The sequence below is a fragment of the Nomascus leucogenys genome, chromosome 18 (assembly GCF_006542625.1).
Source record: "Nomascus leucogenys isolate Asia chromosome 18, Asia_NLE_v1, whole genome shotgun sequence".
Classification (NCBI taxonomy): Eukaryota; Metazoa; Chordata; class Mammalia; order Primates; family Hylobatidae; genus Nomascus; species Nomascus leucogenys.
The window spans coordinates 100,024,683-100,049,930 of record NC_044398.1 but is presented as its reverse complement, the minus strand read 5'-3'; the positions used below and the strand labels follow the sequence as shown (position 1 = coordinate 100,049,930).

The 25,248-nt window shown below is 58.1% G+C and overlaps 5 protein-coding genes across 9 annotated transcripts; 3 read left to right on the top strand and 2 right to left on the bottom strand.

Annotated features, from left to right (window-relative positions):
* Positions 1-219: 219 nt before the first annotated feature.
* On the top strand, positions 220-2,594 carry TNFRSF12A (TNF receptor superfamily member 12A). The gene is made up of 4 exons (XM_003269192.4): positions 220-704; positions 1,425-1,529; positions 1,765-1,899; positions 1,981-2,594. Exons 1-4 carry the CDS (start codon positions 443-445, stop codon positions 2,034-2,036), a joined length of 558 nt encoding a protein of 185 aa, XP_003269240.2. The 5' UTR covers positions 220-442; the 3' UTR covers positions 2,037-2,594.
* Positions 2,595-2,835: 241 nt separating this feature from the next.
* Positions 2,836-4,497, bottom strand: HCFC1R1 (host cell factor C1 regulator 1). 5 transcript variants are annotated; one of them, XM_030797662.1, is made up of 4 exons: positions 4,058-4,452; positions 3,685-3,741; positions 3,444-3,572; positions 2,836-3,209 (listed from the first exon to the last, which is right to left on the bottom strand). In XM_030797662.1, exons 1-4 carry the CDS (start codon positions 4,150-4,152, stop codon positions 3,074-3,076), a joined length of 417 nt encoding a protein of 138 aa, XP_030653522.1. In that variant the 5' UTR covers positions 4,153-4,452; the 3' UTR covers positions 2,836-3,073. The 5 variants fall into 5 exon arrangements, with proteins under 5 accessions (XP_030653522.1, XP_030653523.1, XP_030653521.1 ...); XM_030797663.1 differs by lacking the exon at positions 3,685-3,741 and having other exon boundaries at positions 4,058-4,497; XM_030797664.1 differs by lacking the exon at positions 3,685-3,741 and having other exon boundaries at positions 2,840-3,209; positions 4,392-4,463.
* Positions 4,238-7,960, top strand: THOC6 (THO complex 6). Its single transcript, XM_003269193.4, has 13 exons — positions 4,238-4,576; positions 5,919-6,034; positions 6,136-6,200; positions 6,275-6,378; positions 6,463-6,500; positions 6,578-6,626; positions 6,729-6,800; positions 6,892-6,994; positions 7,080-7,129; positions 7,224-7,286; positions 7,383-7,493; positions 7,579-7,713; positions 7,790-7,960. The coding sequence occupies exons 1-13, from the start codon at positions 4,538-4,540 to the stop codon at positions 7,868-7,870; spliced, it is 1,026 nt and encodes a 341-aa protein (XP_003269241.1). The 5' UTR covers positions 4,238-4,537; the 3' UTR covers positions 7,871-7,960.
* On the bottom strand, positions 7,896-17,181 carry BICDL2 (BICD family like cargo adaptor 2). Its single transcript, XM_030797659.1, has 10 exons — positions 17,137-17,181; positions 15,440-15,751; positions 11,156-11,371; positions 10,917-11,033; positions 10,669-10,815; positions 9,756-9,950; positions 9,491-9,640; positions 8,907-9,037; positions 8,556-8,676; positions 7,896-8,481 (listed from the first exon to the last, which is right to left on the bottom strand). Exons 2-10 carry the CDS (start codon positions 15,719-15,721, stop codon positions 8,314-8,316), a joined length of 1,527 nt encoding a protein of 508 aa, XP_030653519.1. The 5' UTR covers positions 15,722-15,751; positions 17,137-17,181; the 3' UTR covers positions 7,896-8,313.
* LOC100588517 (putative uncharacterized protein FLJ46214) lies at positions 16,351-17,043 on the top strand. The gene has a single exon (XM_012497362.2). The coding sequence runs from the start codon at positions 16,351-16,353 to the stop codon at positions 16,990-16,992; it is 642 nt and encodes a 213-aa protein (XP_012352816.2). The 3' UTR covers positions 16,993-17,043.
* Positions 17,182-25,248: the final 8,067 nt, after the last annotated feature.

Here is a 25,248-nt window from a genome sequence, read left to right as displayed (position 1 = left end):
TGAGACGGACTCTCACTCTGTCACCCAGGCTGGAGTGTAGTGGCGCGATCTCGGCTCACTGCAATTTCCGCCTCCCGGGTTCAAGAGATTCTCCTGCCTCAGCCTCCTGAGTAGCTCGGATTACAGGCGCGCGCCACCACGCCCGGCTAATTTTTCTATTTGAGTAGAGACGGCGTTTCACCACGTTGGTCAGGCTGCTCTCGAACTCCTGACCTTGTAATCCGCCTGCCTCAGACTCCCAAACTGATGGGATTAAAGGCGTGAGCCACCGCGTGCCGCCGTTCGTGTCTGATTTCTATATGTGCTGCCGAAGCGAGCACTCGTGTCTAATTTTTGATTTCCCCACACCACGCGCGCTGGTCTAGATCACCGGCTGGGCAAGGAAGGGGTCTGCGTCCCTGCGGGGTCCAGGCAGCTCCCGCGCCAGGACTTTGTTGAATGAATGACTGAACTGAGCGGGCGCCGCGGGGCGTGGCGTCCCGAAGCGGACCTCAAGGCGGGCGGAGGCGAGAGCTCCGCCCCGGAAGGCGGGGGCGGGGGCGGGGCGGCGGCCGTGGGTCCCTGCCGGCCGGCGGCGGGCGCAGACAGCGGCGGGCGCGGGACGTGCACCATGGCTCGGGGCTCGCTGCGCCGGTTGCTGCGGCTACTCGTGGTGGGGCTCTGGCTGGCGTTGCTGCGCTCCGTGGCCGGGGAGCAAGCGCCAGGTACGCGGGACTCAGGGATCGGGGAACCCCGGGCCGGGGCTCGGGAGCCGGATTGGGTGTCTGGAGAACAGCGTGGAACTGGGGGAACAGGCGGATGTGGGGATCTGGAGTCAGGTGGCCTTCAAACAGCTCGCTCCCGGCTGTGGGAACTTCATCACTCTCCAAGCTTCATTCACAATCCGGGCCTCAGTTTCTCCCACCGTCCAGTTGAGGTTGGGGGGGTCTTCAGTTCCGAAAGTCCAAAGTACTTCGAATGGAGAGAGAAAGTGAGTGAGGGCGGGATGTTTAGTCTAGGAAGGGGCACGCCCCCAGCCTGGTCCGTACAGGGTCTAACTAGCCCCAGTGATCGACGAGTTGGGGAGGCCGTCGAGAGGCACTAGGGTCTGTGCCCTCTATACCATGTGGGGTGCCCCCTTCCATCCGGTGACTTCAGTGCCCAGCTATGCTGGGGGAGGGACCGGGGTCGGGCCCGGTGCCCAGGAGTGAGTCACCCGCCGGCGGCAGGGGGGTTGTGGGGACCTGACCCCCCCACCCCCAGCGTCCCGCGCTACGCCCTCCCTCCCGGAGCTGCCGTGTCCCGGTCGGGCCGTGCGGTCACCTGTGAGGAATGCGCGAGGAGGGCGCCAGTGACTCACGTTATTCGAGCCGGCCGACCCTGACCTCAGACCCCAGAATAGCCGAGTCCCGCCCCCAGCCTCTGACCCGAGGCCCCCTCCCCAGGCACCGCCCCCTGCTCCCGCGGCAGCTCCTGGAGCGCGGACCTGGACAAATGCATGGACTGCGCGTCTTGCAGGGCGCGACCGCACAGCGACTTCTGCCTGGGCTGTGAGTGGGGGGCAGGGCCAGTGGCCAGCGGACCCCAGACTGGGAGAGAGGGTGGCTGGTGCGGAGAGCGGGGCCGAGAGCTTTGCATCTGGGAAATCAATCGGGAGGAGGTGGGAGCTGGGAGGGGGCTCCGATCAGGGAGGAGGCCACGTTTGGGAGAAGGCTGAAGGCTCAGTCTTAGGGGGCGGGGCTGGCCTGGAGAGGGGCGAGGTCTGACTCCGAGTCCCGCCCCCAGGCGCTGCGGCACCTCCCGCCCCCTTCCGGCTGCTTTGGCCCATCCTTGGGGGCGCTCTGAGCCTGACCTTCGTGCTGGGGCTGCTTTCTGGCTTTCTGGTCTGGAGACGATGCCGCAGGAGAGAGAAGTTCACCAGTAAGTGTGCCCTGGCCTGCCCAGCCCTGTCAGCACTCGACCTTTTCTCTGCTGCTGACGACCCCACCTCTTATCTTGCAGCCCCCATAGAGGAGACCGGCGGAGAGGGCTGCCCAGCTGTGGCGCTGATCCAGTGACAATGTGCCCCCTGCCAGCCGGGGCTCGCCCACTCATCATTCATTCATCCATTCTAGAGCCAGTCTCTGCCTCCCAGACGCGGCAGGAGCCAAGCTCCTCCAACCACAAGGGGGGGTGGGGGGCGGTGAATCACCTCTGAGGCCTGGGCCCAGGGTTCAGGGGAACCTTCCAAGGTGTCTGGTTGCCCTGCCTCTGGCCCCAGAACAGAAAGGGAGCCTCACGCTGGCTCACACAAAACAGCTGACACTGACTAAGGAACTGCAGCATTTGCACAGGGGAGGGGGGTGCCCTCCTTCCTAGAGGCCCTGGGGGCCAGGCTGACTTGGGGGGCAGACTTGACACTAGGCCCCACTCACTCAGATGTCCTGAAATTCCACCACGGGGGTCACCCTGGGGGGTTAGGGACCTATTTTTAACACTAGGGGGCTGGCCCACTAGGAGGGCTGGCCCTAAGATACAGACCCCCCCAACTCCCTAAAGAGGGGAGGAGATATTTATTTTGGGGAGAGTTTGGAAGGGAGGGAGAATTTATTAATAAAAGAATCTTTAACTTTAAATGGTTTGGAGAGGCAGTGATCCCCGACTGACTCCCCTGAGCTGGAGGGAGGGAGTGAGTCAGCCAGCCGCGGGGGCGGGGGTGAGGCTCTGACTCACACATTCTCAATGCCTGGAACTCAGCCGGCCAGGACCTGGCTGGCCCTAACAGTTTTCCAGGGAAGATCTGGAGGAGAAACCCCAGCATCCCGCGCCTCTGCCCTCTCCACCATCCCCAAAAGCCCCACGTTCCAGACTGAAGCCTTCCTTTGCTCAGCAATCTTTATTCAGTTCTTCTTGGGGGTGGGATGCCTCCCTTCTCATGCTCCCACCCCTCCCATCCCAGAACTCCGTTGGGCACAGTGTCCTCTGTTGAGGGAAGGTCTTGGTGCCCAGATGCCTGGTCTGCAGGAGAGGGAGGAACCCTGTCCCTCTGCGGGAGTCGCTGGTCTCTTCTGTTGTGGGGAAGAAGGAAGGTGGGAGGGGCACTGTCCACCAGCACTCAGAGCTCCATTATGTCCCCAGCTGGGGTTGCAGGGTAGGGGGGACTGGGGGTGTCCCCCAGCCTCAGCAGACGGAGGGCCTCAGGGATGAGGCTGCCAGGATAGCGCCAGAGAAGCAGCTCAGAGCAAGGGCTCCTAGAAGAGGAAATGACTGTCAGGGCATGGGGCTGAGGCTGGCCTAGCTGAGCACCTCCCACCAGGTCCAGGTCCCCAGGGGCTCCTGGGTTCCCAGCACTTTCCAAAGAGCCAAGATGGGAAACAACCCAGAGATCAGCTAGAGCTAAAAATGGCACGATGAGGCAGGGCCTGAGGTCAGCTGTGAGGACCGCCTGTGATTCTGCAGAAGGCCTGGCCAGTGGAGGAGCCTACCTGAGTGGGGGCAGGGCTGGGGAGAAGGTCATGGGGGGGCTGCAGTAGGGGTGGTCATTGTGCAGGCTGAGTTGAGAGAAGTGGGTGGCCATGTTCTCCTCAGACAGAAACTGCTTGCGCAGAGGCTCCCTGGGGAGAGATGGGAGAGAGGCAGGCTGGGATACTGAGACAGGAGGCAGCCTGCTGGGGACCAGAGGTGACAGAGATCTTGTTGGGAGTCCCTCCCTGCCCCCAAACTCACTGCTCCTCCTCCAGGCGCCGCTTGGTGCTCATGGGCACAGCTCCTCGGAGAGGGGAGCTGGGAAAAAAAGAGAGCCTGGTGCACCCCACCCTCTTGGCCCCTTCCCAGGGATCTGCCCGCCTGAGCCTGCAGCATCAGCCAGGAGCCCCAAGCCCATTCCTGTCTCAGCTGGTGCCGGTCCCCCCTCTCCTGGGCCATCCAGCAGCGTACCTCGGAAGTCTCGACCCTGAGCCGCAGCCCCAATCCCATCTCAGCTCACGCCTAAGCCCCGCCGATTCGCCCCATCCCGTGTTCATCCTGCGGACCAGCCCTGAGAACCCAGCCAAAGCTCCCGCGGCCCTTGGTCAGGCCCACCCTGGTCCCCTGCACGCACCTGGCGTCCAGGCCCCGAGTCACCCCCAAGGCGGCCCGCGGGAGGCGCTGGGCCCCTCCCTGGGGGCCTCGCTCCAAGGGCTGCTGCAGGATCATTGGGTTTTGGGGTCTTGCGGGTGGGATCTGGGCGACAGGGGAGGAGTCTCTGAGGGCGTGGCCCAGCGAGGATGGGCGTGGCTTTAGGCGGGCACAGCGGCGAGGTACTGCGCGGGCGCGGAAGACGGACGGCGCGTGGCGGAAGGCAGGCTTGCTCCTCGGGGTGGGGGAGGGTAGCCGGCTTAACGGGGCTACGGTGGACGCCACTTCTTAATGTCGGGGGTCTTCGCGACGCTCACCTCGGCTCCTGGGGTTCGGGACGGTACGCAGCAGCCACCTTCGCGCCGAAGGCGGTAGGGCGCCACGGAGAGGAATCGCTCTAGGCACGTAAGGCCTCGTGAGGTTGCGTCGCGCGCGGAGCACTCTGGGACTTGTAGTTCTGGAGATGGAGCGACCTGTGCCGCTGGCGGTGCCTCTGGGTCAGGTGAGACGGACGTGGTGCGCGTTGCCTTCTGGGGTTTGTAGTCCACGCATGGCTGGGACGGGGCGGGCAGGGAATCGTGCCCTGAGCCCTGTTTTGCCTGGGCTATTTGTGGAACTCAGACTCTGACCAGGGAGGCGGGACAGTAACCCAGAAGTGCTTCAGGGGCTTAACGCAAGTCAGAGAGTGGGAATTATAAATCAGTACGTTTTTCTATGTTGGGGTAGTAGGGCCACTTTTTTTTTTTTTTTTTTAATTTTCTAGTTCTTGCAAATCACTTTTTTTTTTTTTTTTTTTGAGACAGAGTCTCACTCTGTCACCTAGGCTAGAGTGCAGTGGTGCGATCTCAGCTCACTGCAACCTCCGCCTCCCAGGTTCAAGCGATTCTCCTGCCTCAGCCCCCTGAGTAGCTGGGACTATAGGCCTGTGCCACCATGCCAAGCTAATTTTCGTGTTTTTAGTAGAGACAGGGTTTCACCATGTTGACCAGGTTGGTCTTGAACTCCTGACATCAGGTAATCTGCCTGCTTTGGCTTCTCAAAGTGCTGAGATTACAAGTGAGAGCCACCATGCCCGGCCAAATTTTTTTTTTTTTTGAGATGGAATTTCACTCTTGTTGCCCAAGCTGGAGTGCAGTGGCTCCATCTCGGTTCACCGCAACCTCCGCCTCCCAGATTCAAGCAATTCTCCTGCCTCAGCCTCCTGAGTATCTGAGATTACAGGCATGCGCCACCACTCCCAGCTAATTTTGTATTTTTAGTAGAGGCAGGGTTTCTCCATGTTGGTCAGGCTCGTCTTGAACTCCTGACCTCAGGTGGTCCACCTGCCTCGGCCTCCCAAAGTGCTGGGATTACAGGCGTGAGCCACTGCTCCCGGCCCCACATTTTTAAATTTTTTGTTGAGAGAGAGTCTCACTGTGTTGCCCAGGCTGCTCTCAAACTCCTGGCCTCCCAGAGCGCTGGATGACAGGCATGAGCCACCACACCCGGCTTAAGCACTGATTGACAGCCCCATGTAAAGCTCTTGTCTATACACTAGCTCATCTAATTGTGATGGAATCTTCCGTGAGCTCCATTTGACAGTTGAGGAAGCTGGTAGGAGATGCCTGGGTGCTTGCTGAGAGGTCCCTGAGGCATCACCTCAACTCTCCCCTTCTTCAGTGTCTTCTTGGAGCCATCCATGGGACTGCATGGGCAGGTGCTGGCTTGGGGCGGGGCCGCCTCAAAAGAAGGCTGAGAAGTCAGGACAGTGGGAGGCCTGGCAGGTGTTGGGGGAAGCAGGGAGGAATCTGTGGATGGGAGGTTTCATACGTCCCAGGCAGGCCTCATCCAGTCTTTCCCTGCAGACAGAGGTGTTCCAGGCCTTGCAGCGGCTCCATATGACCATCTTCTCCCAGAGCGTCTCACCGTGTGGGAAGTTTCTGGCGGCTGGCAACAATTATGGGCAGATTGCCATCTTCAGGTACCCTCTGCTGCTGTCCACCCATTAGCCCTGGCACTTGGCCCTCATGGGACCGATGCCCCTGTTTCTGACTCCTGGGTCCCCTCTGCTGTCCCCTGCAGCTTGTCCGCTGCTTTGAGCTCAGAAGCCAAAGAGGAAAGTAAGAAGCCGGTGGTGACTTTCCAAGGTGGGTATAGCTGTGGAGTCTGGCTTCGAGACTTTGGGTGGAAGTGGCTCACTCAGTTCTGCATTTCTCTTTAGCCCATGATGGGCCCATCTATAGCATGGTTTCCACCGATCGACATCTGCTTAGTGCTGGGGATGGGGAGGTGAAGGCCTGGCTTTGGGCGGAGATGCTCAAGAAGGTAAGGAGTCGAGCTTGGGAAAGGGCTGGGGTGCCTGGACCCAGAGAGAGCCTTTGAGGTCACCTGGTATTTTCCCTTTTGAAGGGCTGTAAGGAGCTGTGGCGTCGTCAGCCTCCATACAGGTGAGCCAGGGCCACATGGATAGAGGATGCATCAGGGTGAAGCTACTTCCTCACTGACCTTGCCTTTCCTTCCCCAGGACCAGCCTGGAAGTGCCCGAGATCAATGCTTTGCTGCTGGTCCCCAAGGTCTGAGCCCCATGTGACTGTTCTTGGTCCAAACTTTGATCCTTCACCTTCTGCCTATCCTGATTTGACATTGACTTCCTGCCTCACCCTGCTCCTCCACAGGAGAATTCCCTCATCCTGGCTGGGGGAGACTGTCAATTGCACACTATGGACCTTGAGACTGGGACTTTCACGGTGAGCAGGGTCTTGGAGCCCTACAGCAGGTCCAGGTCAGGGAGAGGCACTCTTCCTAGGTCTCCTCCTGACATCGCCCCTCCACATGCAGAGGGTCCTCCGGGGCCACACAGACTACATCCATTGCCTGGCACTGCGGGAAAGGAGCCCAGAGGTGCTGTCAGGTGGCGAGGATGGAGCTGTTCGACTTTGGGGTAAGCAGGTGGCTGGTTGGAGGGCAAGATGGCAGTGAAGGAGGCTGAGGCGAGTGGGGCACCACTCACAGTTCTTTCCCCGCAGACCTGCGCACAGCCAAGGAGGTCCAGACGATCGAGGTCTATAAGCAGGAGGTGAGGGTGTGACCGTGGCCATTGTCCTCTTCTCTCCCAAATCCTTGAATTCTCCAGGTCTTCACCTCTTTCCCTCCTCCCCTCCCCCTCCCAGGAGTGCTCGAGGCCCCACAATGGGCGCTGGATTGGATGTTTGGCAACTGATTCCGACTGGATGGTGAGCTGGGCAGACTGTGGGATGGGATGGCAGCTCCGGGCCCTGCCAGCTGTGGGCCTGTAGTTCACAGCTGGGGACTCCCACCTTTCTGTCCAGGTCTGTGGAGGGGGCCCAGCCCTCACCCTCTGGCACCTCCGATCCTCCACACCCACCACCATCTTCCCCATCCGGGCGCCACAGAAGCACGTCACCTTCTACCAGGACCTGGTGAGTCCCTGTGTCTCACTTCTGCCACCCCTACTGACTCTTCCCTTCAGTCCTGACCCCTGAGCACCTTCCCTGTCCTCTGCAGATTCTGTCAGCTGGCCAGGGCCGCTGTGTCAACCAGTGGCAGCTGAGCGGGGAGCTGAAGGCCCAGGTGCCCGGCTCCTCCCCAGGGCTGCTCAGCCTCAGCCTCAACCAGCAGCCGGCCGCGCCTGAGTGCAAGGTGGGTCCAGCAGGGGCTGCGGGGCGGCTGGGAGGCAGGGGTGTGGGCAGGCCAGTCATGCCCCTCTTTCCTCCAGGTCCTGACAGCTGCAGGCAACAGCTGCCGGGTGGATGTCTTCACCAACCTGGGTTACCGAGCCTTCTCCCTGTCCTTCTGATCTCCGACGACACCCCCAGCCAGCGCAGGGTTTTAGAGTGTTTTTCATTTTCTTTTTTTTTTTTTTACAATAAAGTTTCAGGCTTTTTTACCATGCTCTTTCTTTCCACGAATGGAGGCCAAATCGGTGGAGTGATTTATATATTACTCTGTCCGATCTTGATACATAAATACCCAGCCCCATCCCTGCCCTAGAAAAGATAGACCTATATTGATTCGGAAAATAGCTCCGTTCACCTGCCCCTGCCACCCACCTGGGGCTCCTGCCCCACAAAGCTGGCCCCTGCTCCGGATGAGCCCCTGCTCCCGATGAGCGCTTGCCCAGCATCCTGGGGCGGGGAGGGCATCAACTTCTTTTGGAAGACAATCCGCCCTGTCGCTCCATTGGCCAGAAGAGGAAAGTGAGCCCCCAAGTGGGCAAGGGCAGCCCCCTGGGCCCAGCCGTCAGGTCCTTCGGAAGAGGTTGCTGAGAAAGCCACCGGCGGGCCCGGGGCCCAGGCGCAGCGAGAAGCGGGGCGCGGCACGGCGCGGCGTCGACGACGACGCGGCGGCGCTAAGCTCCTTCTGGCGTTGTGAGCGCAGCTGCTGCCCGATCACCACCTGCATGTCGTCCTGCGGGAGGCGGTGGTCGGCTCAGCGCTGGTCCCGCCCCCTGCCCCGCCCCGCACACGGGCCCCGCCCCTCACCTGCCAGGCCTCCAGCTCCTGCGTGAGCGCCACCTTCTGGCGGATGGTGCGCAGCAGCTCCCGGGACAGGGAGTCCCGCTCTAGCGAGACGCGGTTGAGCTCCAGAGACAGCTCCAGGGCCCTGGGCGGGAGGGGCGGAAGACACGTTTGACGGCGCTAGGGCCTCAGGGAGCCGGGGTGGCGGGGGACTTCTGGACCCGGGCGGGAGGAGGGCTGCCAACACCGAGATCAAGGAGGTCAGTGGGCCCCTGGGTGGGAGTGGGGATCATTATAACCCGTAACAGAAGAAGAATCAGGAGCCCAGGAGGGCCCAGAGGGAGCTGGGGCGGTGGTCAATGGCTTGAGGCTTACTTGTTCACGGCCTCGTCCCGGTCTGAGAGGGCACTGTGCAGGGCCTCCCCAGGGTCTTCCTGCGCCCGCAGCTCCTTCTGCCTCTGCAGCTCTTCCCGCAGGGACTGCAGCTCTGCCTGCTGCAGCGAGATCTGTGAGCAGAGGAGGGGCCGTGTGGCAGATGGGCCAATGGGCCTTCCAGTCCTTGCTTCTCCCAGCAGCCCCGACTCTGGCTCTACCCAGCCCTCCCCTGCCTGCGACAGACACCCCAGGCAGCTGTGGCCCTGTGCTGGAGACTCCGAGATGAGCCCTCTGAGCCCCTCAGGCTGGTGCGGGGTGGGGTGGAGCAGGGTTAGGTGGAGTGGTATAACCCTGCAGGAGGGATGCAGGGAGAAGCATTGGGAGTGGAACTAAGCGGAGAGGTGCTGTCCAGGAAATCTTCGTGGAGGAGGTGGCATACAGGCTGGCTCTTGAAGTAAGTTTGTTGAGATGACGGTCGATCCAGGTATAGGGAGCCTAGTGGGCAAAGGCTGGGAGGTGGACATGGGAGACAGAAACTGACAGCTGGAGGGGCCCTGCATCCAGCACCGTGCCCTCTACCCCACCTCATCTTGCAGCTTGGCCACTTCCGCCTCCTTCTCCTCCAGTATCTCTGCTGGGCTGAGGGATGCTCGCTTCTTGGGGGGCTCTAAGCTCTCTTCCGGGGGTGAAGGCTGGGGGCTAGATGCCTCTCGGGTCTTTGGGGACCGGGTGGTCTGTGGGCCAAAGAAATGCGTTAGTGGTGTGGAGGCTATTGGGGAAAGGAGGAAAGGCGGAGCCTGCAACCCTCTCGGTGGCACAGGTAAGGGGGCTGGGGCCCCACGAGCTCACCGGGGCGTCTCCGCGTGCGTCGGCGCCCTGGCCCTGGTCGCCGTCGTGGAGGCTGTGGGCCAGTTCTGACTGCAACGAGGCACCCGACACGTCGGCGTCCTGGAGGCGTGACTCCTCCTCCAGCTCGGAGACGCGCAGCTGCAGCCTCCGCAGCGCACTCAGCGCCTCCCCAGCCTCTGACCGTGCGCGTTCCAGCTGTGGACGGTCCCGCAGACGGAAGCGCGGGCGGTCAGCGGGACGCACCCAACGCCGACATCCCGCGGCAGGTCCACACGGGGGCGCCGCGGAGGGCCCCGCACCCCAGCGGCCCAGGCTGTTCCCGTTCCTGGATCGCTGGGCGCCTTGGGCCGTGCACCTCCCTCAGCAGATAATACAGTTTCCTCGCTTATAGAGCAGGGCCGCACCTCGCACCTCGCACCTCGAAGAGCCGCATCCCCTCCCCTGCCCAGTCTACCTCCTCATTCACTAATTGTTTCATGCAGCATTTATTGGTGCTACTGAGGCTGCTTGTCCCACAGTAGTAAGAAGGGGCACTGGCATGCGAAGGCAGGCAAGCTGACTCCAAAGTGCAGACTCCTCTGATGTCTAACATCAGAGCCTGAGTCCTCTTTTCATTTCTTTTTCTCCATTTCCATTGCCCAGCCATGGTCTAGGGGCTGTCATTCCTGGCCTGAGCTCTGGCATCAGCCCCCTCCCTGCTCTTCCAGCTGCCAGGCTCTGATGCACTCTAAGAGCATGCCTCCCCTGCTCAATAGCCTTTCGTGGCTCCCACTTGCCCCTGGGCTAATGCCCATGCTCTTGTGGGCCAGCCTCTGGACCTCCCAGTGATCCAGCTGTGGCCTCATCTCCCAGAAAGCCCTGAAGCCATCGCTAAGGGTCCAGGCAGTTGTAGTCCCCCAGCCCTGCAGGTCACCTCCAGGCTGTGCTCCCGCCGCTCCCGCCTCAGCAGCAGCAACTCCTCGTGGGTGGTCTGCAGTCTGCCCTGGCCCCTCTCCACCTCCTCACGCAGGCCTCGGATCTGGGCCTCCAGGTCCTGCCGGCGGCTCTGCAGCATCTGGTTCTGGGGAAAGGCCTGAGAGCTGGGGAGGGGGGCAGCCCCCTCCCAGCCCCCAGCCCGGCTTTTTTGGCTCAGATAATCCCCCAGCCCCAGCTGACACTCACTTCCCCCTGCAGACTCTCCAGTCGTGTCCTCAGCTCTGCCCCAGCCAGTGCCTGAGCCTGGCACTGTCCCCGAAGGGTGTCCAGTTCCCTCTGAAGTTCCTGCTCAGTCTGGGAGGCCTGGGGAGGTGGAAAGAGAAGCAGAGGAGCCTCAGCACCAAGCCCAATGCACCCACTCCCCACTGGGGACCCAGGCATCCTCCCCCACCTTGTCCAGGGCCCTGGGGTCAGGGCCATCCCACCTGAGCCAGCTGCTGGCTGAGCCGGAGGTTCTGCTCGCTGAGCTCGCTGAGGGCCCGTGCCCGTTCTCGCCCACTGTCCTGCCGCTCCGAGCGCTGTTCCCCAAGCTGGGCCCGCAGGGCCTCCACGTCCCCCTCCAGCTCCACGGCCCTGGCCTCCCACTCGGCTCCTCGGGCTGCCAGGCCTCGCCGGAGCTCATGGTTCTCCTGCTGGAGCCGCTGTGGGGGCCAGGGCAGAGGGACAGAGGCAGAGAGGCACCGATGAGACTGGGCAGGCACAGAGAGATGGGGATGGAGGGACAGACACCTAGGGAGAAAGCCTAAGGGGGCCTTGTGTCCAAGACAGACACAAAAGCAAGGGAGAGTGAGGGAGGAAGAGTGAGCAAGACCCAGAGATTTAGAGGGAAGGGTCTGGGCAGACAGGACGCGTGGGCCCGGGGCAAGGATGGGGGTGGGGATCTCTGATGACCACTCACCTCCAGCTGCTGCCTGGGCTTCTGGACCCGAGGTCGCAAGCACCGTTTTTGGCGCCTGAGTCTGGCAGAGTTCAAGCCCCGGCCCATGGCAGCACACACCTGCTGTGTCCCAGGGGCTCTGGAGGCCTGGACTCTGCCCAGCCCCCTCCCCAGCTCCTCCTAGCCAGTTCCCTCTAATTAACCCTTGTCAGCCCCGCCCTGGCCCAAAAACCTGTCTGACCAGCGGGGGAACTCCCTGGCACACCCAGATGCCCAGCGTGGGGAGGCAGATGAGTCGGGGGTTAACCTCTGGCCCACTCTCTCTAGGCCCTCAAAAGGGGATGGGCCTGGATGAAGGTGACAATTGCCACAGCTGCTGCAGCGACTGGCAGGTACCCTGCATTAGGGCTTTATCTGCATTGCTTCATTTCATCCACTAGAGGGAGAATCACTAACGTCCTGGGTTTACAGATGAAACTGAAGCTCTAGAGTTGCTAAGTGCCTTGCCTAAGGACACACAGTCATTTATTTTTGTTTTTATTTTTTATTTGTTTTTTTTTTTTTTTTTTTTTGAGACAGATCTTTACTCTTTGGCCCAGGCTAGAGTGCAGTGGCACTATCTCGGCTCACGGCAATGTCTGCCTCCCAAGTTCAAGAGATTCTCCTGCCTCAGCCTCCCAAGTAGCTAAGATTACTGGCGTGCGCCACCCTGCCCGGCACATTTTTTTGTTTTCTTAGTAGAGACGGGGTTTCACCATGTTGGCCAGGCTGGTCCTGAACTCCTGGCCTCAAGCGATCCACCCTCCTCCACCTCCCAAAGTGCTGGGATTACAGGCATGAGCCACCATGCTCAGCCGACACACAATAACTTCACAAAGCAGGGATGCCAACTCAGGCAGCAGAAATCTTAACCGAATACCGTAGAGGCAATACAGCTTCAGGATTAAGCTGTCAGGTTCAAGGTCAGATTGTCCTGGCTGATGCTCAGCTCTGCTGATGCCTTGTGGCCTGGACACAATATCTCTAAGTCTATCCACCCACAGTACTATCTATCCTCCCGTATTTCCTGAGCTCTACTTGTTCTGGGGTCTGCTGTCAGCGGCACGTGAGACCACCAAGTTCACTGCTTCAAGCAGCTTAGAGTCCAGAGGGCACGGACAAATGCCGGAGCCAGGTAATTTCAGGGAGACAGTAAGGGCTGTAAAGAGACCCGGGAAATGATAGAGAGTGAGGAGTGGGGTGGGGGTGGAGGGTCCTTCAAGGAGGATGTCATGTTTGAGTTGACTTCTGCAGGACAAGAGCCACCAGAAAGAAGGCTAGGCATTAAGGAACAGCAAGTGCAAAGTTCCTGAGGGAACAAGCGTGAGTTCTTGGAGGAACTGAAAAGAGCCCTCATTGTCGGGGAGAGGGTGGTTCGGCTGCCCTTCTAGGAGGAGGGGAGAAAGGGGTGGTGCTGCTGTGATGAGGTCGGGGAGGAGCCCAGTTTTCTGGGAATTTTAGGCCCTGGGGAGGGGTTTCGGTTTCATTCTAAGGGTGAGGGGGAGATTCTGGTTGAGGAGTGAAATGATCTGATTTGCAGTTTTTGAAAATCCTGGGCTGTCCCTTAGAGAATGGGCTCCAGGGTTCAAAGGTGGAAGCTAGGGGCTGGGAGCGGTGGCTAATACCTATAATCCCAGCACTTTGGGAGGCTGAGGCAAGTGGATCGCCTGAGGTCAGGAGGTCGAGACCAGCCTGGCCAATATGGTGAAACCGCGTCTCTACTAAAAATACAAAAATTAGCTGGGCTTGGTGGCGCACACCTGTAATCCCAGCTACTCGGGAGGCTGAGGTGAGAGAATCACTTGAAACCAGGAAGCAGAGGTTGCAGTGAGCCAATATCGCACCACTGCACTCCAGCCTGGGTGACAGAGTGAGACTCCATCTAAATAATAATAATAATAAAAGAGTGGAAGCTGGGGACTCAGGAGCAGGTGGCTGGAGTGTCTGGGGCAGGAGTGATGGAGGCTGTGATCTGTGATCAGCTTGGAGGCTGCAGAGCCAACAAGTGGGTGGTTGGAGTTTAGAAGAATCAAAAGGGCTTGTGGATATTGGGGGGAATTTGTACACTCAAGAAAGGTTGGCTGAGCGCATTGACTCACACCTGTAATCCCAACACTTTGGGAGGCTGAGGCAGGCGGTTTGGTTGAGCCTAGGAGTTTGAGACCAGCCTGGGCAACATGGTGAGACCCCGCCTCTACAAAAAATGCAAAAATTAGCCAGGAGTGGTGGTGCATGTGTGCCTGTAGTCCCAACTACTCAGGAGGCTGAGATGGGAGGATTGCTTGAGCTCGTGAAGTCGAGGTTCCACTGAGCTATGACTGCACCACTGCACTATGGCCTGGGTGACAGAGGGAGACCCTGTCTCCAAAAAAAAAAAAATAGAGAAAGAGTCCAAGGAGGTGCACAGGCTCTGGTCCTTAAGGTTGGGAAGGCGGGGAGGGGGACAACAGGTGATGGGGGCATGGAATCCAGTGCGTGGAATCAAGTGCCACTTGTGTTGAGACGCTCACTACGTGACCTGGTGGAGAGGGTTAGCTACCAAGGTCAGGCTCAAGGCAGTGGTTGGGGCCGATGCAGCAGATAAAGGAGGGTGTTCAGGAGACCAGATGTGAGCCCCAGAGCAAGAATTTGGCCAAAAATAGAACCTGGGCAGAGGGAACTGTTGCTACCTCATTGGGCTGGGCAAAAATCAATGGAGAGTCACGGAAAGCACTCAGCCCAGTGCCAGGCAAGGACTGGACACCCATGACTGTTGCCTGCTGTTCCGCTATACCGCTGAGGAGCTGGACACAAGATCCAGAGAGGGCCAGCAGCTGACCCAGGGTCACACAGCTGGACAAGGGTCTGAACCCAGTTTTTTCTTGTTTTTGTTTTTGTTTTTTGAGATGCAGTCTCACTCTGTCACCCAGGCTGGAGTGCAGTGGCATGATTTTGTCTCATAGCAACCTCTGCCTCCCAGGTTCAAGTGATTCTTCTGCCTCAGTCTCCCAATTAGCTGGGACTATAGGCACACCCCATCACGCCTGGCTAATTTTTTTTGTATTTTTAGTGGAGACAGGGTTTCACCATGTTGGGCAGGCTGGTCTCGAACTCCCGACCTCAAGTGATCCAGCCACCTCAGCCTCCCAAAGTGCTGGGATTACAGGTGTGAGCCACCATGCCCGGCCTGAATCCAGGTCTTAATCCTCAGAGTTCATGCCTTTTTCCCTTTCCTTTCCGTTCCTTTCCTTTCCTTTTCTTTTTTCTTTTCTTTCTCTCCCCTTCCTTCCTTCCTTCCTTCCTTCCTTCCTTCCTTCCTTCCTTCCTTCCTTCCTTTCTTTTTCAGGATCTCACTCTGTTGCCCAAGCTGTAGTGCAGTGGATCATAGCTTACTGCAGCCTCAAACTCTAAAATTCCTGGGCTCAAGTGATCCCCCTGCCTGGGCCTCCAGGTGCCACCACCACATCCAGCTAATTTTCTTATTTTTTGTAAAGACAGAGTCTCACTATGTTGCCCAGGCTGTTCTCGAACACTGGGCTAGTGTAGTGATCTTCCTGCCTTGGCCTCCCAAAGTGCTGGGATTACAGGTGTGAGGTACTGTGCCCGGCACCCGGAGTTCATGTTCTTTACCACTGGGCAACACTGCCAGGGGGACTGGGCCCAGCTCTGAACTGTTCCAAAGTCCACCCCTCACCCAGCTGTCCTCCCCAGCTCCTCTCTCCTTCCCTTGCCTGATTCCCTTCCCTTGTCCTCTCCAGGCCCACCTGTCCTCCCCTGCCCACCCACCCACCCATCCTGTCCAGTGCTAGCTCACTTCCTCACGCTCCAAGTGCTGGGCGCTCAGCGTCTCCAGCTGCTGCCGCAGCTCCTCATTTTGCTCCAGAAGCATCTTGCCGAGCTCCGCGGCCAACAGCAGGTCTTTCTCCTTCTGCTGCAGCTGCAAGGCTAGGTCCTCGGGCTCCTCAGGCCCTGGGCCCCCTCCCAGGAATGAGTCCCGCCGCTCCAGCACAAAGGGGAAGAAGCCCTCGTCGCCGCTGGGAGAGGCGCCCCCTGAGAGCAGCCCGGAGGGGAAGCTGGGCCCATCTGGAGAGCTCATGTCACCTGCAGCATCTGTGGGGACAGGTGGCTGCGGGACACTCTACTCTGCAGTCTGACAGCGGCTCACCCTCCGCCCAACACCTGGCCCTCCAGGAATTCTCCACCTGCTTCCAGCCTGCCTGGTCCTGCAGCCAGGGCTTCCTGGGCCACGAAGGGTTAATGACCTGTGTTTTGGCTACCCAGTTCCGTTAATGTCCCTGGGGTAAACTGAGGCAGGAAGCAGAAGGAAATGACCTCCCAGCCTTCAGCCTCTGCCAGACAATCTCTGTCCCCAGGAAAGCTCATTCCAGTGCTCCAGGGCCACAGGCCACCTCCGCTCTCTGTCCCCTCTCTTCCCAGAACCCAGCAGTTTGGCTTGTAGCCCCTTGCCATCTGAGACAGTTCCCAGAACCCAGGTTCTCAGAGACTCAGCAGTTGGAGTTGAGCCCAGCCCCTTCTCCTCCCAGGAATGCAGGACCCTAAGGCTTGGGAACTGAGGTATCTTCGCCCCCAGGAATCCAGCTCCTTCCCCTACCAGAAGCCCAGATCCCAGCCCTTGACTTCCCAGGTCTCTCTCCGTCATTCTCCTGTTACCTCCCGAGCAGGTGCTTTGACTCCACGCTCCAGACTCAGAGGTCCCCACCTCCAATGTCCCCCACCAAGGATTCCCACCCCAGTCCCCATTTTCCACGGGACTCAGGCATTCATGCCCCCACCCCTCCGGACTCAGGAGCCCTGACCCTCAGCCCCCCAGTTTCCCCGGGCCCTGGCGTGGGGCCCAGGACAGGGCGAGGTAACAGGTTGTGCCGGCCGCCCGGCTGCAGCGCAGCTCGGAGTTTCTGTTTACTTCCCGGCCCGCCCCTGGGGACGAGAGCCCTGGGCTCCCCTAGGGCTGCTCAGGGGCTGGGGTTCAGAGGCTCGGGTCAGAGGGCCCGACACAACAGCTTTACCAGCCCCAGCCCTCCAGGGGGTCACCACCCACGAGGCACACACACCCGTGCTCTCCCTCCTCCTCTCGCCCGGTGTCCATGTGCAGCCCTGCTCGCAGGACATGAATGTCACGGTGGTCCCAGCCCAGCCGCCCCCAGGCCGTTCCCGGGGATCTCCCTAACTTGGCCCTCGCGGGCCCCGCTCCCCCGCCCCCCTCCACACGAGAGACCCGGACCTGGAGACCTCTCCCCGTCCCCTTCCGCACCTAGCTGCCCAGGTGTTGGGGCCTCCAGTCCCCCGAACCCCAGCCCCAGGCGTCGGAAGCCCGGAGAAGCGGCTGGGCTCACTCCAGACGGCTGAGTTCCTGCCGACGCCCCCGGTTCCCCGGAGATCCCGGTTCCCCTGCCCCCTGCCCCGGCTGCCCCACCTTCTCTGCCGACGCGGCCTGACCAGTCCCTCCCCAGGCTCGAGGGTCCCGGCCCTCGGCGTCCCCCAGGCTCTCACCCGAAGCCGCCGGGCTCCCTCCGAGGTCCCCGCGGTCTCCGGTCCCCTCTTCCGGAGGCGGCTCCAGGTGTGCGGCCGACACAGGTGAAGGGGCGGGGCCGCGGGAGGGGCCGGGGCGCTCCCTGGCTGCCTGAATGGCCGGGCGGGGTCGAGGGAGAGTCGCTTCCACCTGGGTGGGGGGCACTGGCCCATCCTGCTGTGGTTGCAAATGGCCTGGCCAGTTAACTGAGCATCTGCTGTGTGCAGATCCTACATTGAGGTAGCCGCCGCTCTTTTCCCGTCACGACTGCCTTGCCCTGTAGGGTAGGAAATTATTAGCAATGAAAACAACACCGAATCTGACATCTCAAGCATTCTGCTAAGTAAACTTTTTTTTTTTTTTTTGAGACGGAGTCTCGCTCTGTTGCCCAGGCTGGAGTGCAGTGGCGCGATCCCTGCTCACTGCAAGCTCTGCCTCCCGGGTTCACGCCATTCTCCTGCCTCAGCCTCCAGATTAGCTGGGACTACAGGCGCCTGCCACCACACCCGGCTAATTTTTTGTATTTTTAGTAGGGACGGGGTTTCACCGTGGTCTCGATCTCCTGACCTCGTGATCCTCCCACCTCGGCCTCCCAAAGTGCTGGGATTACAAGCCCGAGCCACCGCGCTCGGCCAAGTAAACTCTTTTTTATTTTTTAGAGATGGGATCTTGCTCTGTCACCCAGGCTGGAGTGCAGTGGTGCCATCACTGCAGCCTCATCCTCCCAGGCTCAAGGGATCCTCCCACCACAGCCGCCCCAGTAGCTGGGACTACAGGTACATGCCACCATGCCCAGCTAATTTTTGTACTTTTTGTAGGCGTGGGGTTTCACCATGTTGCCCAGGCTGGTCTCAAACTTCTGGATTCAAGCAATCCTCCTGCTTCAGCCTCCCAAACTGCTGGGATTACAGGCATGAGCCTCTGCTTCTGGCCAAGTAAACTCTTTTTTTTTTTGTGAAACGGAGTCTCGCTCTGTCGCCCAGGCTGGAGTGCAGTGGCGCAATCTTGGCTCACTGCAAGCTCCGCCTCCCGGGTTCACGCCATTCTCCTGCCTCAGCCTCTCCGAGTAGCTGGGACTACAGGCGCCCGCCACCACGCCCGGCTAATTTTTTTGTATTTTTATTAGAGACATGGTTTCACCGTGGTCTCGATCTCCTGACCTCGTGATCCGCCCGCCTCGGCCTCCCAAAGTGCTGGGATTACAAGCGTGAGCCACCGCGCCTGGCCAAGTAAACTCTTTTATAGGCATAACTTGTTGACCTTTTTTTTTTTTTTGAGATGGAATTTTACGCTTCTTGCCCAGGCTGGAGTACAGTGGTGCCATCTCAGCTCACAGCAGCCTCCGCTCCCGGGTTCAAGTGATTCTCCTGCCTCAGCCTGGCGAGTAGTGGGTACTACAGGTATGCACCACAACACCCAGCTAATTTCGTATTTTTTTTTTTTTTTTTTGAGACGGAGTCTCGCTCTGTGGCCCTGGCTGGAGTGCAGTGGCGCAATCTCGGCTCACTGCAAGCTCCGCCTCCCGGGTTCACGCCATTCTCCTGCCTCAGCCTCTCCGAGTAGCTGGGACTACAGGCGCCCGCCACCACGCCCGGCTAATTTTTTTGTATTTTTAGTAGAGACGGAGTTTCACCGTGGTCTCGATCTCCCGACCTCGTGATCCGCCCGCCTCGGCCTCCCAAAGTGCTGGGATTACAAGCGTGAGCCACCGCGCCCGGCCTAATTTCATATTTTTAGTAGAAACGGTGTTTCAACGTGTTGGCCAGGCTGGTCTCAAACTCCTGACCTCGTGATCCGCCCACCTCGGCCTCCCAAAGTGCTGGGATTACAGAGTGAGCCACCTCCCCGGCTCAACTTGTTGACTTTCATGATGACCTGATGAGGAGGAACTGCTGTCATCCCCATCTTACAGATGAGGAAGCCGAGGCTCAGGGGCTGGGGTGGGGGGTCCTCCACCTTGTTTGGGGTCCCCTGGTCAGAACTTGAAGGTGAACAGCACAAGTGTGGCTTTAGGGTCATGCTCTTTACTGATTCCCATCCCGCAGACAAGGACACTGTGGCCCAGGTAGTGAAAGTGACTTGCCCAGAGCCATACCCAAGTCCGTGTGGCTCCACACCTGGGGTTCTCAGTTCCTGAGTTATGCACAGCTAGGGACCACGCTCTTGTCTGGGACAGGGGCCTTGGTGTGGAGATGGGAAGGTCTGGGGCTGGGGACCCAGGGTGGCTTGGGCAGCAGTGATGCCCCATCCATAGCCTTGCGTCTTGTCACGATTTATCTCTAGACTCCAAGGCTCCCTGCGCCTCGTGACAGGGGCTCCTGGCCTGGAGAGCAGGACAGATGGAAGGCTGGAAGCAGTGATGTGCTGGTAAGCGTTTAACAACAGGCTCCCTGGTTAAAACAAAAGCCCTCGCTCGTTGCATTTGCCAATTTCCATGATGCAATACACGCTCCTCGGCTGACTTCCAGCTACTCACCTGGCGTCACGGAGTGCAGAGGTAGAAGGGGCTGTGCACATCAGCTCTGGCTGGCCGGTGTCAGCTGGGTCTGTGCACCTCTGGCTGGGGGTCAGGACTCCCGAGTCTTGGGGGTCTGGGGGCTACTCACTTGGGTTCTAGAAAAATAGGAGGAGGGTGGGGGCTGGGACTCCTGGCTTGTGGGAAAAGGGGAGCAAGGACTCCTTGGAGGGGTGACTTAGGAACTGGGACTCCTGGGTCCTGGGGCTGGGACAGGGTTTTCTGCCAGCAGAGAGTGGGGAGCCAGAGATCTGTCTTAGAGACACATTGCCCAGCAAGCCTGCCACTTTCTCCCACAGCGCCTGAGGGAGCAGCCTGGTAGACACTGGAGGGCTGAAGACATCCCATCCTCCCCTGAGTGCTGCTATGTGACCCTCTGGAAATATAAGCTCAGTGTCCCCTCCAAATGCCAGTCACCCTGGGCCCCACTCACACCCACACTTAGCACATCTTGAGCGCCTCCTGCCAGGCTGAGCTCATCCTGGGATGAAGTGATTACAGCCCTACTCCCAGAAGGTTCACAGTCCACCTGGGCCATGGGAGGGAGCGTAGACCTATAAACCAGAAATGAACCAATAAAACAGTACAGCAAAGTGTTTGGCCCATGGGTGCTGGCATGACATGGCTTCGGTCCAGGATCCAGTTGGCCACATACCTGATGTGATGTGTGTGCCTGTGCCCTTCAGCTAATTAAACTCTGCAGCCCTCAGTTTCCCCATCTATAAAATGGGGATGATAGTTCCTAGCTTATAGGGATGTGAGGATTTTTCTTGAGACGGAGTCTCGCTCTGTCCCCCAGGCTGGAGTGCAGTGGTGAGATCTCGCCTCACTGCAACCTCTGCCTCCCGGGTTCAAGCGATTCTCCCGTCTCAGCCTGGTAAGTAGCTGGGATTACAGGCGTGCGCCACCACACCCGGCTAATTTTTGTATTTTTAGTAGAGACAGGGTTTCACTGTGTTGGCCAGGATGGTCTTCAACTGACCTCAGGTGATCTGCCCGCCTCAGCCTCCCAGAGTGCTGGGATTACAGGCGTGAGCCACCGTGCCTGGCCAGGTGTGAGGATTAAATGAGTGTGAAGTGCCAGCACTTAGTCCTTGCTGGTGATCTCCGCATGGCCACCAGAGATGACTCACCTGCATGTCACACTGTATTTCATCCTCAGAGCAACCCTATGAGGTCACGCCATTCACAGGTGAGGAGCCCAGCTCAGAGAGGCTTATCCATTTGTCTGTGGGTACATAGCAGAGCCTTCATCCCAGCTTGCCTAGCTCTCAGCCTCAGTCACTCTTGGGAAATTTGTGTTGTTTTTGTTTTTTTCAGAGATAGGGTCTCACTCTGTCACCCAGGTTGAAGTACAGTGGCATGATCATAGCTTACAGCAGCCTCGAACTCTTGGGCTCAAGCGAGCCTCCTGCTTCAACCTCCTGAGTCACTGGGACTACAGGCAGATGCCATCATGCCCTGCTAACTTTTTTATTTTTTGTAGAGATGTGGTCTTGCTATGTTGCCTAGGCTGGTCTCGACTTCTGGCCTCAAGCAATCCTCCTGCCTTGGCCTCCCAAAGTGCTGGGATCTGAGGCATGAGCCAGTGTGCCTGACTTTGAACATTTGAATCTCGTCCTCAGTCTCCTCTGGACCCAGGAGTCCTGGCCTCCATCTCCCTGTTGGGCCTAAGAGTCCTGGCCACCCAGCGCGCAGGGGCCCTCAGCCCTCTCCTAACCCCCAGGCTCCCTGCCGATCCAAGGAGAAAGATGAATAGGAGGGACAGAGTGACCTCAGGGAAGGCCCGGGGAGGCTGGGACATGTCTGGTTAAGAAGGGAGGGATCGGCCGGGCACGGTGATTCATGCCTGTAATCCCAGCACTTTGGGAGGCCGAAGTGGGTGGATCACGAGGTCAGGAGTTCAAGACCAGCCTGGACAAGATGCTGAAACCCCATCTCTACTAAAAACACAAAAACTGGCCGGGCGCAGTGGCTCACGCCTGTAATCCCAGCACTTTGGGAGACCGAGGCAGGTGGATCACAAGGTTAGGAGATTGAGACCATCACGGCTAACATGGTGAAACCCCGTCTCCACTAAAAATACAAAAAATTAGCCGCGTGTGGTGGCGGGCGCCTGTAGTCCCAGCTACTCAGGAGGCTAAGACATGAGAATCGCTTGAACCCGGGAGACGGAGGTTGCAGTGAGCCAAGACCGCGCCATTGCACTCCAGCCTGGGAGACAGAGAGAGACTCCATCTCAAAACAAAAACAAAAACAAAAAAACAAAACAAAACAAAATACAAAAATTAGCCAGGCGTGGTGGCACGTGTCTGTAATCACAACTACTCGAGAAGCTGAGGCAGGAGAATCAGTTGAACCCGGGCAGCAGAGGTTGAAGTGAGCTGAGATCGCACCACTGCACTCCAGCCTGAGTGACAGAGCAAGACTCCATTTCAAAAAAAAAAAAGAAGGGAAGGATGATCCCAGCCTCACCTGCTCTCCAGCCCAAACGAGCCAGCTTCCCGGATGCTTAGTACGGAATGTCCTCCCCGCCTTTCCATCCACCCGCTGAGCCCTGGGGCGTTCTGAGTCTTGGCTGGGAGTTGAGGAGGGGTCTCGTCCCTGGGGAAGCCTTCTCAGATCTCACAATGACTTGGGAGTCTATGCTGGGCATCCAGAGGCCAGCAGAACCCCACTCTCCTCTTGCCCTTCCCCAGAAGCAGCCTGGTAGAAATAACTTGGGTCCAGACCCAGGTGCCTCCGGGGTTTTATGACGTATGCTAAGTCCATGAACAGCAGGTAGTATTGTTTGGAGCATTTAAAACCTTTATATAAAATATTTCACACTGAATTCATTGTTCTGCAACTCGTTTTTTTGATGTATGCTTATGTTTCCAAGTGTTTTCTCCCACTTATTAGAAAAAAAAAAATCAGGGCAGGCATGGTGGCTCACGCCTGTGATCCCAGCACTTTGGGAGGCCAAGGAGGCAGGCGGATCATGGGGTCAGGAGTTCAAGACCAGCCTGGCCAAGATGGTGAAACGCCCTCTCAACTAAAAATACAAAAAAATTAGCTGGGCGTGGTGGCAAATGCCTGTAATCCCAGCTACTCGGGAGGCTGAGTCAGGAGAATCGCTTGAACCTGGGAGACAGAGGTTGCAGGGTGCCGAGAATGTGCCACTGCACTCCAGCCTGGGTGACAGAACAAGACTGTGTCTCAGAAAAAAAAAAAAAAAATCAGCTTTGGCTGAGCACGGTGCCTCACACCTGTAATCCCAACACTTTGGGAGGCTGAGGCGGGTGGATAACTTGAGGCCAGAAGTTTGAGACCAGCCTGGGCAACATGACAAAACCCCGTTTCTACAAACAAATACAAAAATTAGCAGGCCATAGTGGCGTGTGCCCATAGTCCCAGCTACTCACAGGGCTAAGGCAGGAGGGTCACTTGAGTCCAGGAAGTGGAGGATGCAGTGAGCTGAGATTGTGCCACTGTACTCCAGCCTGAGTGACAGAGCAAGGCCCTATCTCAAAAAAAAAAAAAAAAAAAAAAAAAACAATTCAGCTTTATTGAGGTAGGTATTAGCTTCGTAGGGCTGATGAATTTAACAAAACATCCACCAGCACGGGAAACAGAGCAAGACCCCATCTCTACATGTAGGGACCAGCCCCACAGGGTCGGTGGGTCTCTCCCCGTGTGCAGCGACAAGGGAGTGTAGAAATACAGACACAAGACAAAGAGATACAAGAAAAGGCAGCTGGGCCTGGGGGACCACTACCACCAATGCACGGAGAAGACTGGTAGTGGCCCCGAATGTCTGGCTTCGCTGTTACTTACTGTATACAAAGCAAAAGGGGCAGGGTAAAGAATGTGAGTCTTCTCCAATGATAGGTAAGGTCACGTGGGTCACGTGTCCACTGGACAGGGGGCCCTTCCCCGCCTGGCAGCCAAGGCAGAGAGAGAGAGAGAGAGAGAGAGAGAAGACAAAGAGAAAGACAGCTTACACCATTATTTCTACATATCAGAGACTTTTAGTACTTTCACTAATTTACTACTGCTATCTAGAAGGCAGAGCCAGGTGTACAGGATGGAACATGAAGGTGGACTAAGAGTGTGGCCACTGAAGCACAGCATCACAGGGAGACGGTTAGGCCTCCAGATAACTGCGGGAAAGCCTGACTGGTGTCAGGCCCTCCACGAGAGATGGAGGAGCAGAGTCTTCTCTAAACTCCCCCGGGGAAAAGGTGACTCCCTTTCCCGGTCTGCTAAGTAGCGGGTGTTGTTCCTTGACACCTTTTGCTACCACTAGACCATGGTCCGCCTGGCAACGGGCATCTTCCCAGATGCTGGCGTCACCACTAGACCAAGGAGCCCTCTGGTGGCCGTGTCCAGGCATAACAGAAGTCTCGCACTCCTGGTCACACCTCACTATGTCCCCTCAGCTCCTATCTCTGTATGGCCTGGTTTTTCCTAGGTTATGATTATAGAGCAGGGATTATTATAATATTGGGATAAAGAGTAATTACCACCAACTAATGATTAATGATATTCATATATAATCATATCTACGATCTATATCTGGTATGACTATTCTTGTTTTTTATATACATATTTTTTTCTTTTTTTTTTTTTTTGAGACGGAGTCTCGCTGTGTCGCCCAGGCTGGAGTGCAGTGGCGCGATCTCGGCTCACTGCAAGCTCCGCGTCCCGGGTTCACGCCATTCTCCTGCCTCAGCCTCTCCTAGTAGCTGGGACTACAGGCGCCCGCCACCACGCCCGGCTAATTTTTTGTATTTTTTTAGTAGAGACGGGGTTTCACCGTGGTGTTGATCTCCTGACCTCGTGATCCGCCCGCCTCGGCCTCCCAAAGTGCTGGGATTACAAGCGTGCGCCACCGCGCCCGGCCTTTGTTTTATATTTTATTATACTGGAACAGCTCGTGTCCTCGGTATCTTGCCTCAGCGCCTGGGTGGCTTGCCGCCCACATCTACAAACATAAAGAATAAGTGGTGGCCGGGCGTGGTGGCTCACGCTTGTAATCCCAGCACTTTGGGAGGCCGAGGCGGGCGGATCACGAGGTCAGGAGATCGAGACCACGGTGAAACCCCGTCTCTACTAAAAATACAAAAAAAAAAAAATTAGCCGGGCGTAGTGGCGGGCGCCTGCAGTCCCAGCTATTCGGAGAGGCTGAGGCAGGAGAATGGCGTGAACCCAGGAGGCGGAGCTTGCAGTGAGCCGAGATCGCGCCACTGCACTCCAGCCTGGGCGACACAGTGAGACTCCGTCTCAAAAAAAAAAAGAAAAAGAAAAAGAATAAGTGGCACATGCCTGCAGTCCCGGCTGCTTGGGAGGCTGAGGTGGGAGGATTCCTTGAGCCCAGGAGTTCAAGGCTGCAGTGAGCCATGATTGCATCACTGCACTCCAGCCTGGATGAGAGAGCAAGACCCTGTCTCAAACAAAAAAAGAGAACCAAAAAAACCACAAACTGGGCTTACACAACAGAAAATTATTGTATTACAGTTCTGGAGGCCAGAAGCCTGAAGTGAGGGTTGGTTCCTTCTGGAGGCTCTGAGGGTGAATCTACTCCATGCCTCTCCCT

What these genes read in the sequence shown, in the direction of transcription:
- TNFRSF12A (XM_003269192.4), top strand. Translation starts at nt 443, where the DNA reads ATGACTGAACTGAGCGGGCGCCGCGGGGCGTGGCGTCCCGAAGCGGAC. An exon ending in GGCCGGGGAGCAAGCGCCAG is followed by an intron (nt 705 to 1,424) that starts GTACGCGGGACT and finishes CCCCCTCCCCAG; the next exon opens with GCACCGCCCCCTGCTCCCGC. An exon ending in CAGGAGAGAGAAGTTCACCA is followed by an intron (nt 1,900 to 1,980) that starts GTAAGTGTGCCC and finishes CTTATCTTGCAG; the next exon opens with CCCCCATAGAGGAGACCGGC.
- BICDL2 (XM_030797659.1), bottom strand. Translation starts at nt 15,721, where the DNA reads ATGAGCTCTCCAGATGGGCCCAGCTTCCCCTCCGGGCTGCTCTCAGGG. An exon ending in GGCGGGAGCACAGCCTGGAG is followed by an intron (nt 9,951 to 10,668) that starts GTGACCTGCAGG and finishes GACCGTCCACAG; the next exon opens with CTGGAACGCGCACGGTCAGA. An exon ending in AGGAGCTGGAGGCCTGGCAG is followed by an intron (nt 8,482 to 8,555) that starts GTGAGGGGCGGG and finishes CGCCTCCCGCAG; the next exon opens with GACGACATGCAGGTGGTGAT.
- HCFC1R1 (XM_030797661.1), bottom strand. Translation starts at nt 3,933, where the DNA reads ATGGGATTGGGGCTGCGGCTCAGGGTCGAGACTTCCGAGGTACGCTGC.
- THOC6 (XM_003269193.4), top strand. Translation starts at nt 4,538, where the DNA reads ATGGAGCGACCTGTGCCGCTGGCGGTGCCTCTGGGTCAG. An exon ending in CTTTGCTGCTGGTCCCCAAG is followed by an intron (nt 6,627 to 6,728) that starts GTCTGAGCCCCA and finishes GCTCCTCCACAG; the next exon opens with GAGAATTCCCTCATCCTGGC. An exon ending in TGGAGCTGTTCGACTTTGGG is followed by an intron (nt 6,995 to 7,079) that starts GTAAGCAGGTGG and finishes CTTTCCCCGCAG; the next exon opens with ACCTGCGCACAGCCAAGGAG.
- LOC100588517 (XM_012497362.2), top strand. Translation starts at nt 16,351, where the DNA reads ATGTCCCCCACCAAGGATTCCCACCCCAGTCCCCATTTTCCACGGGAC.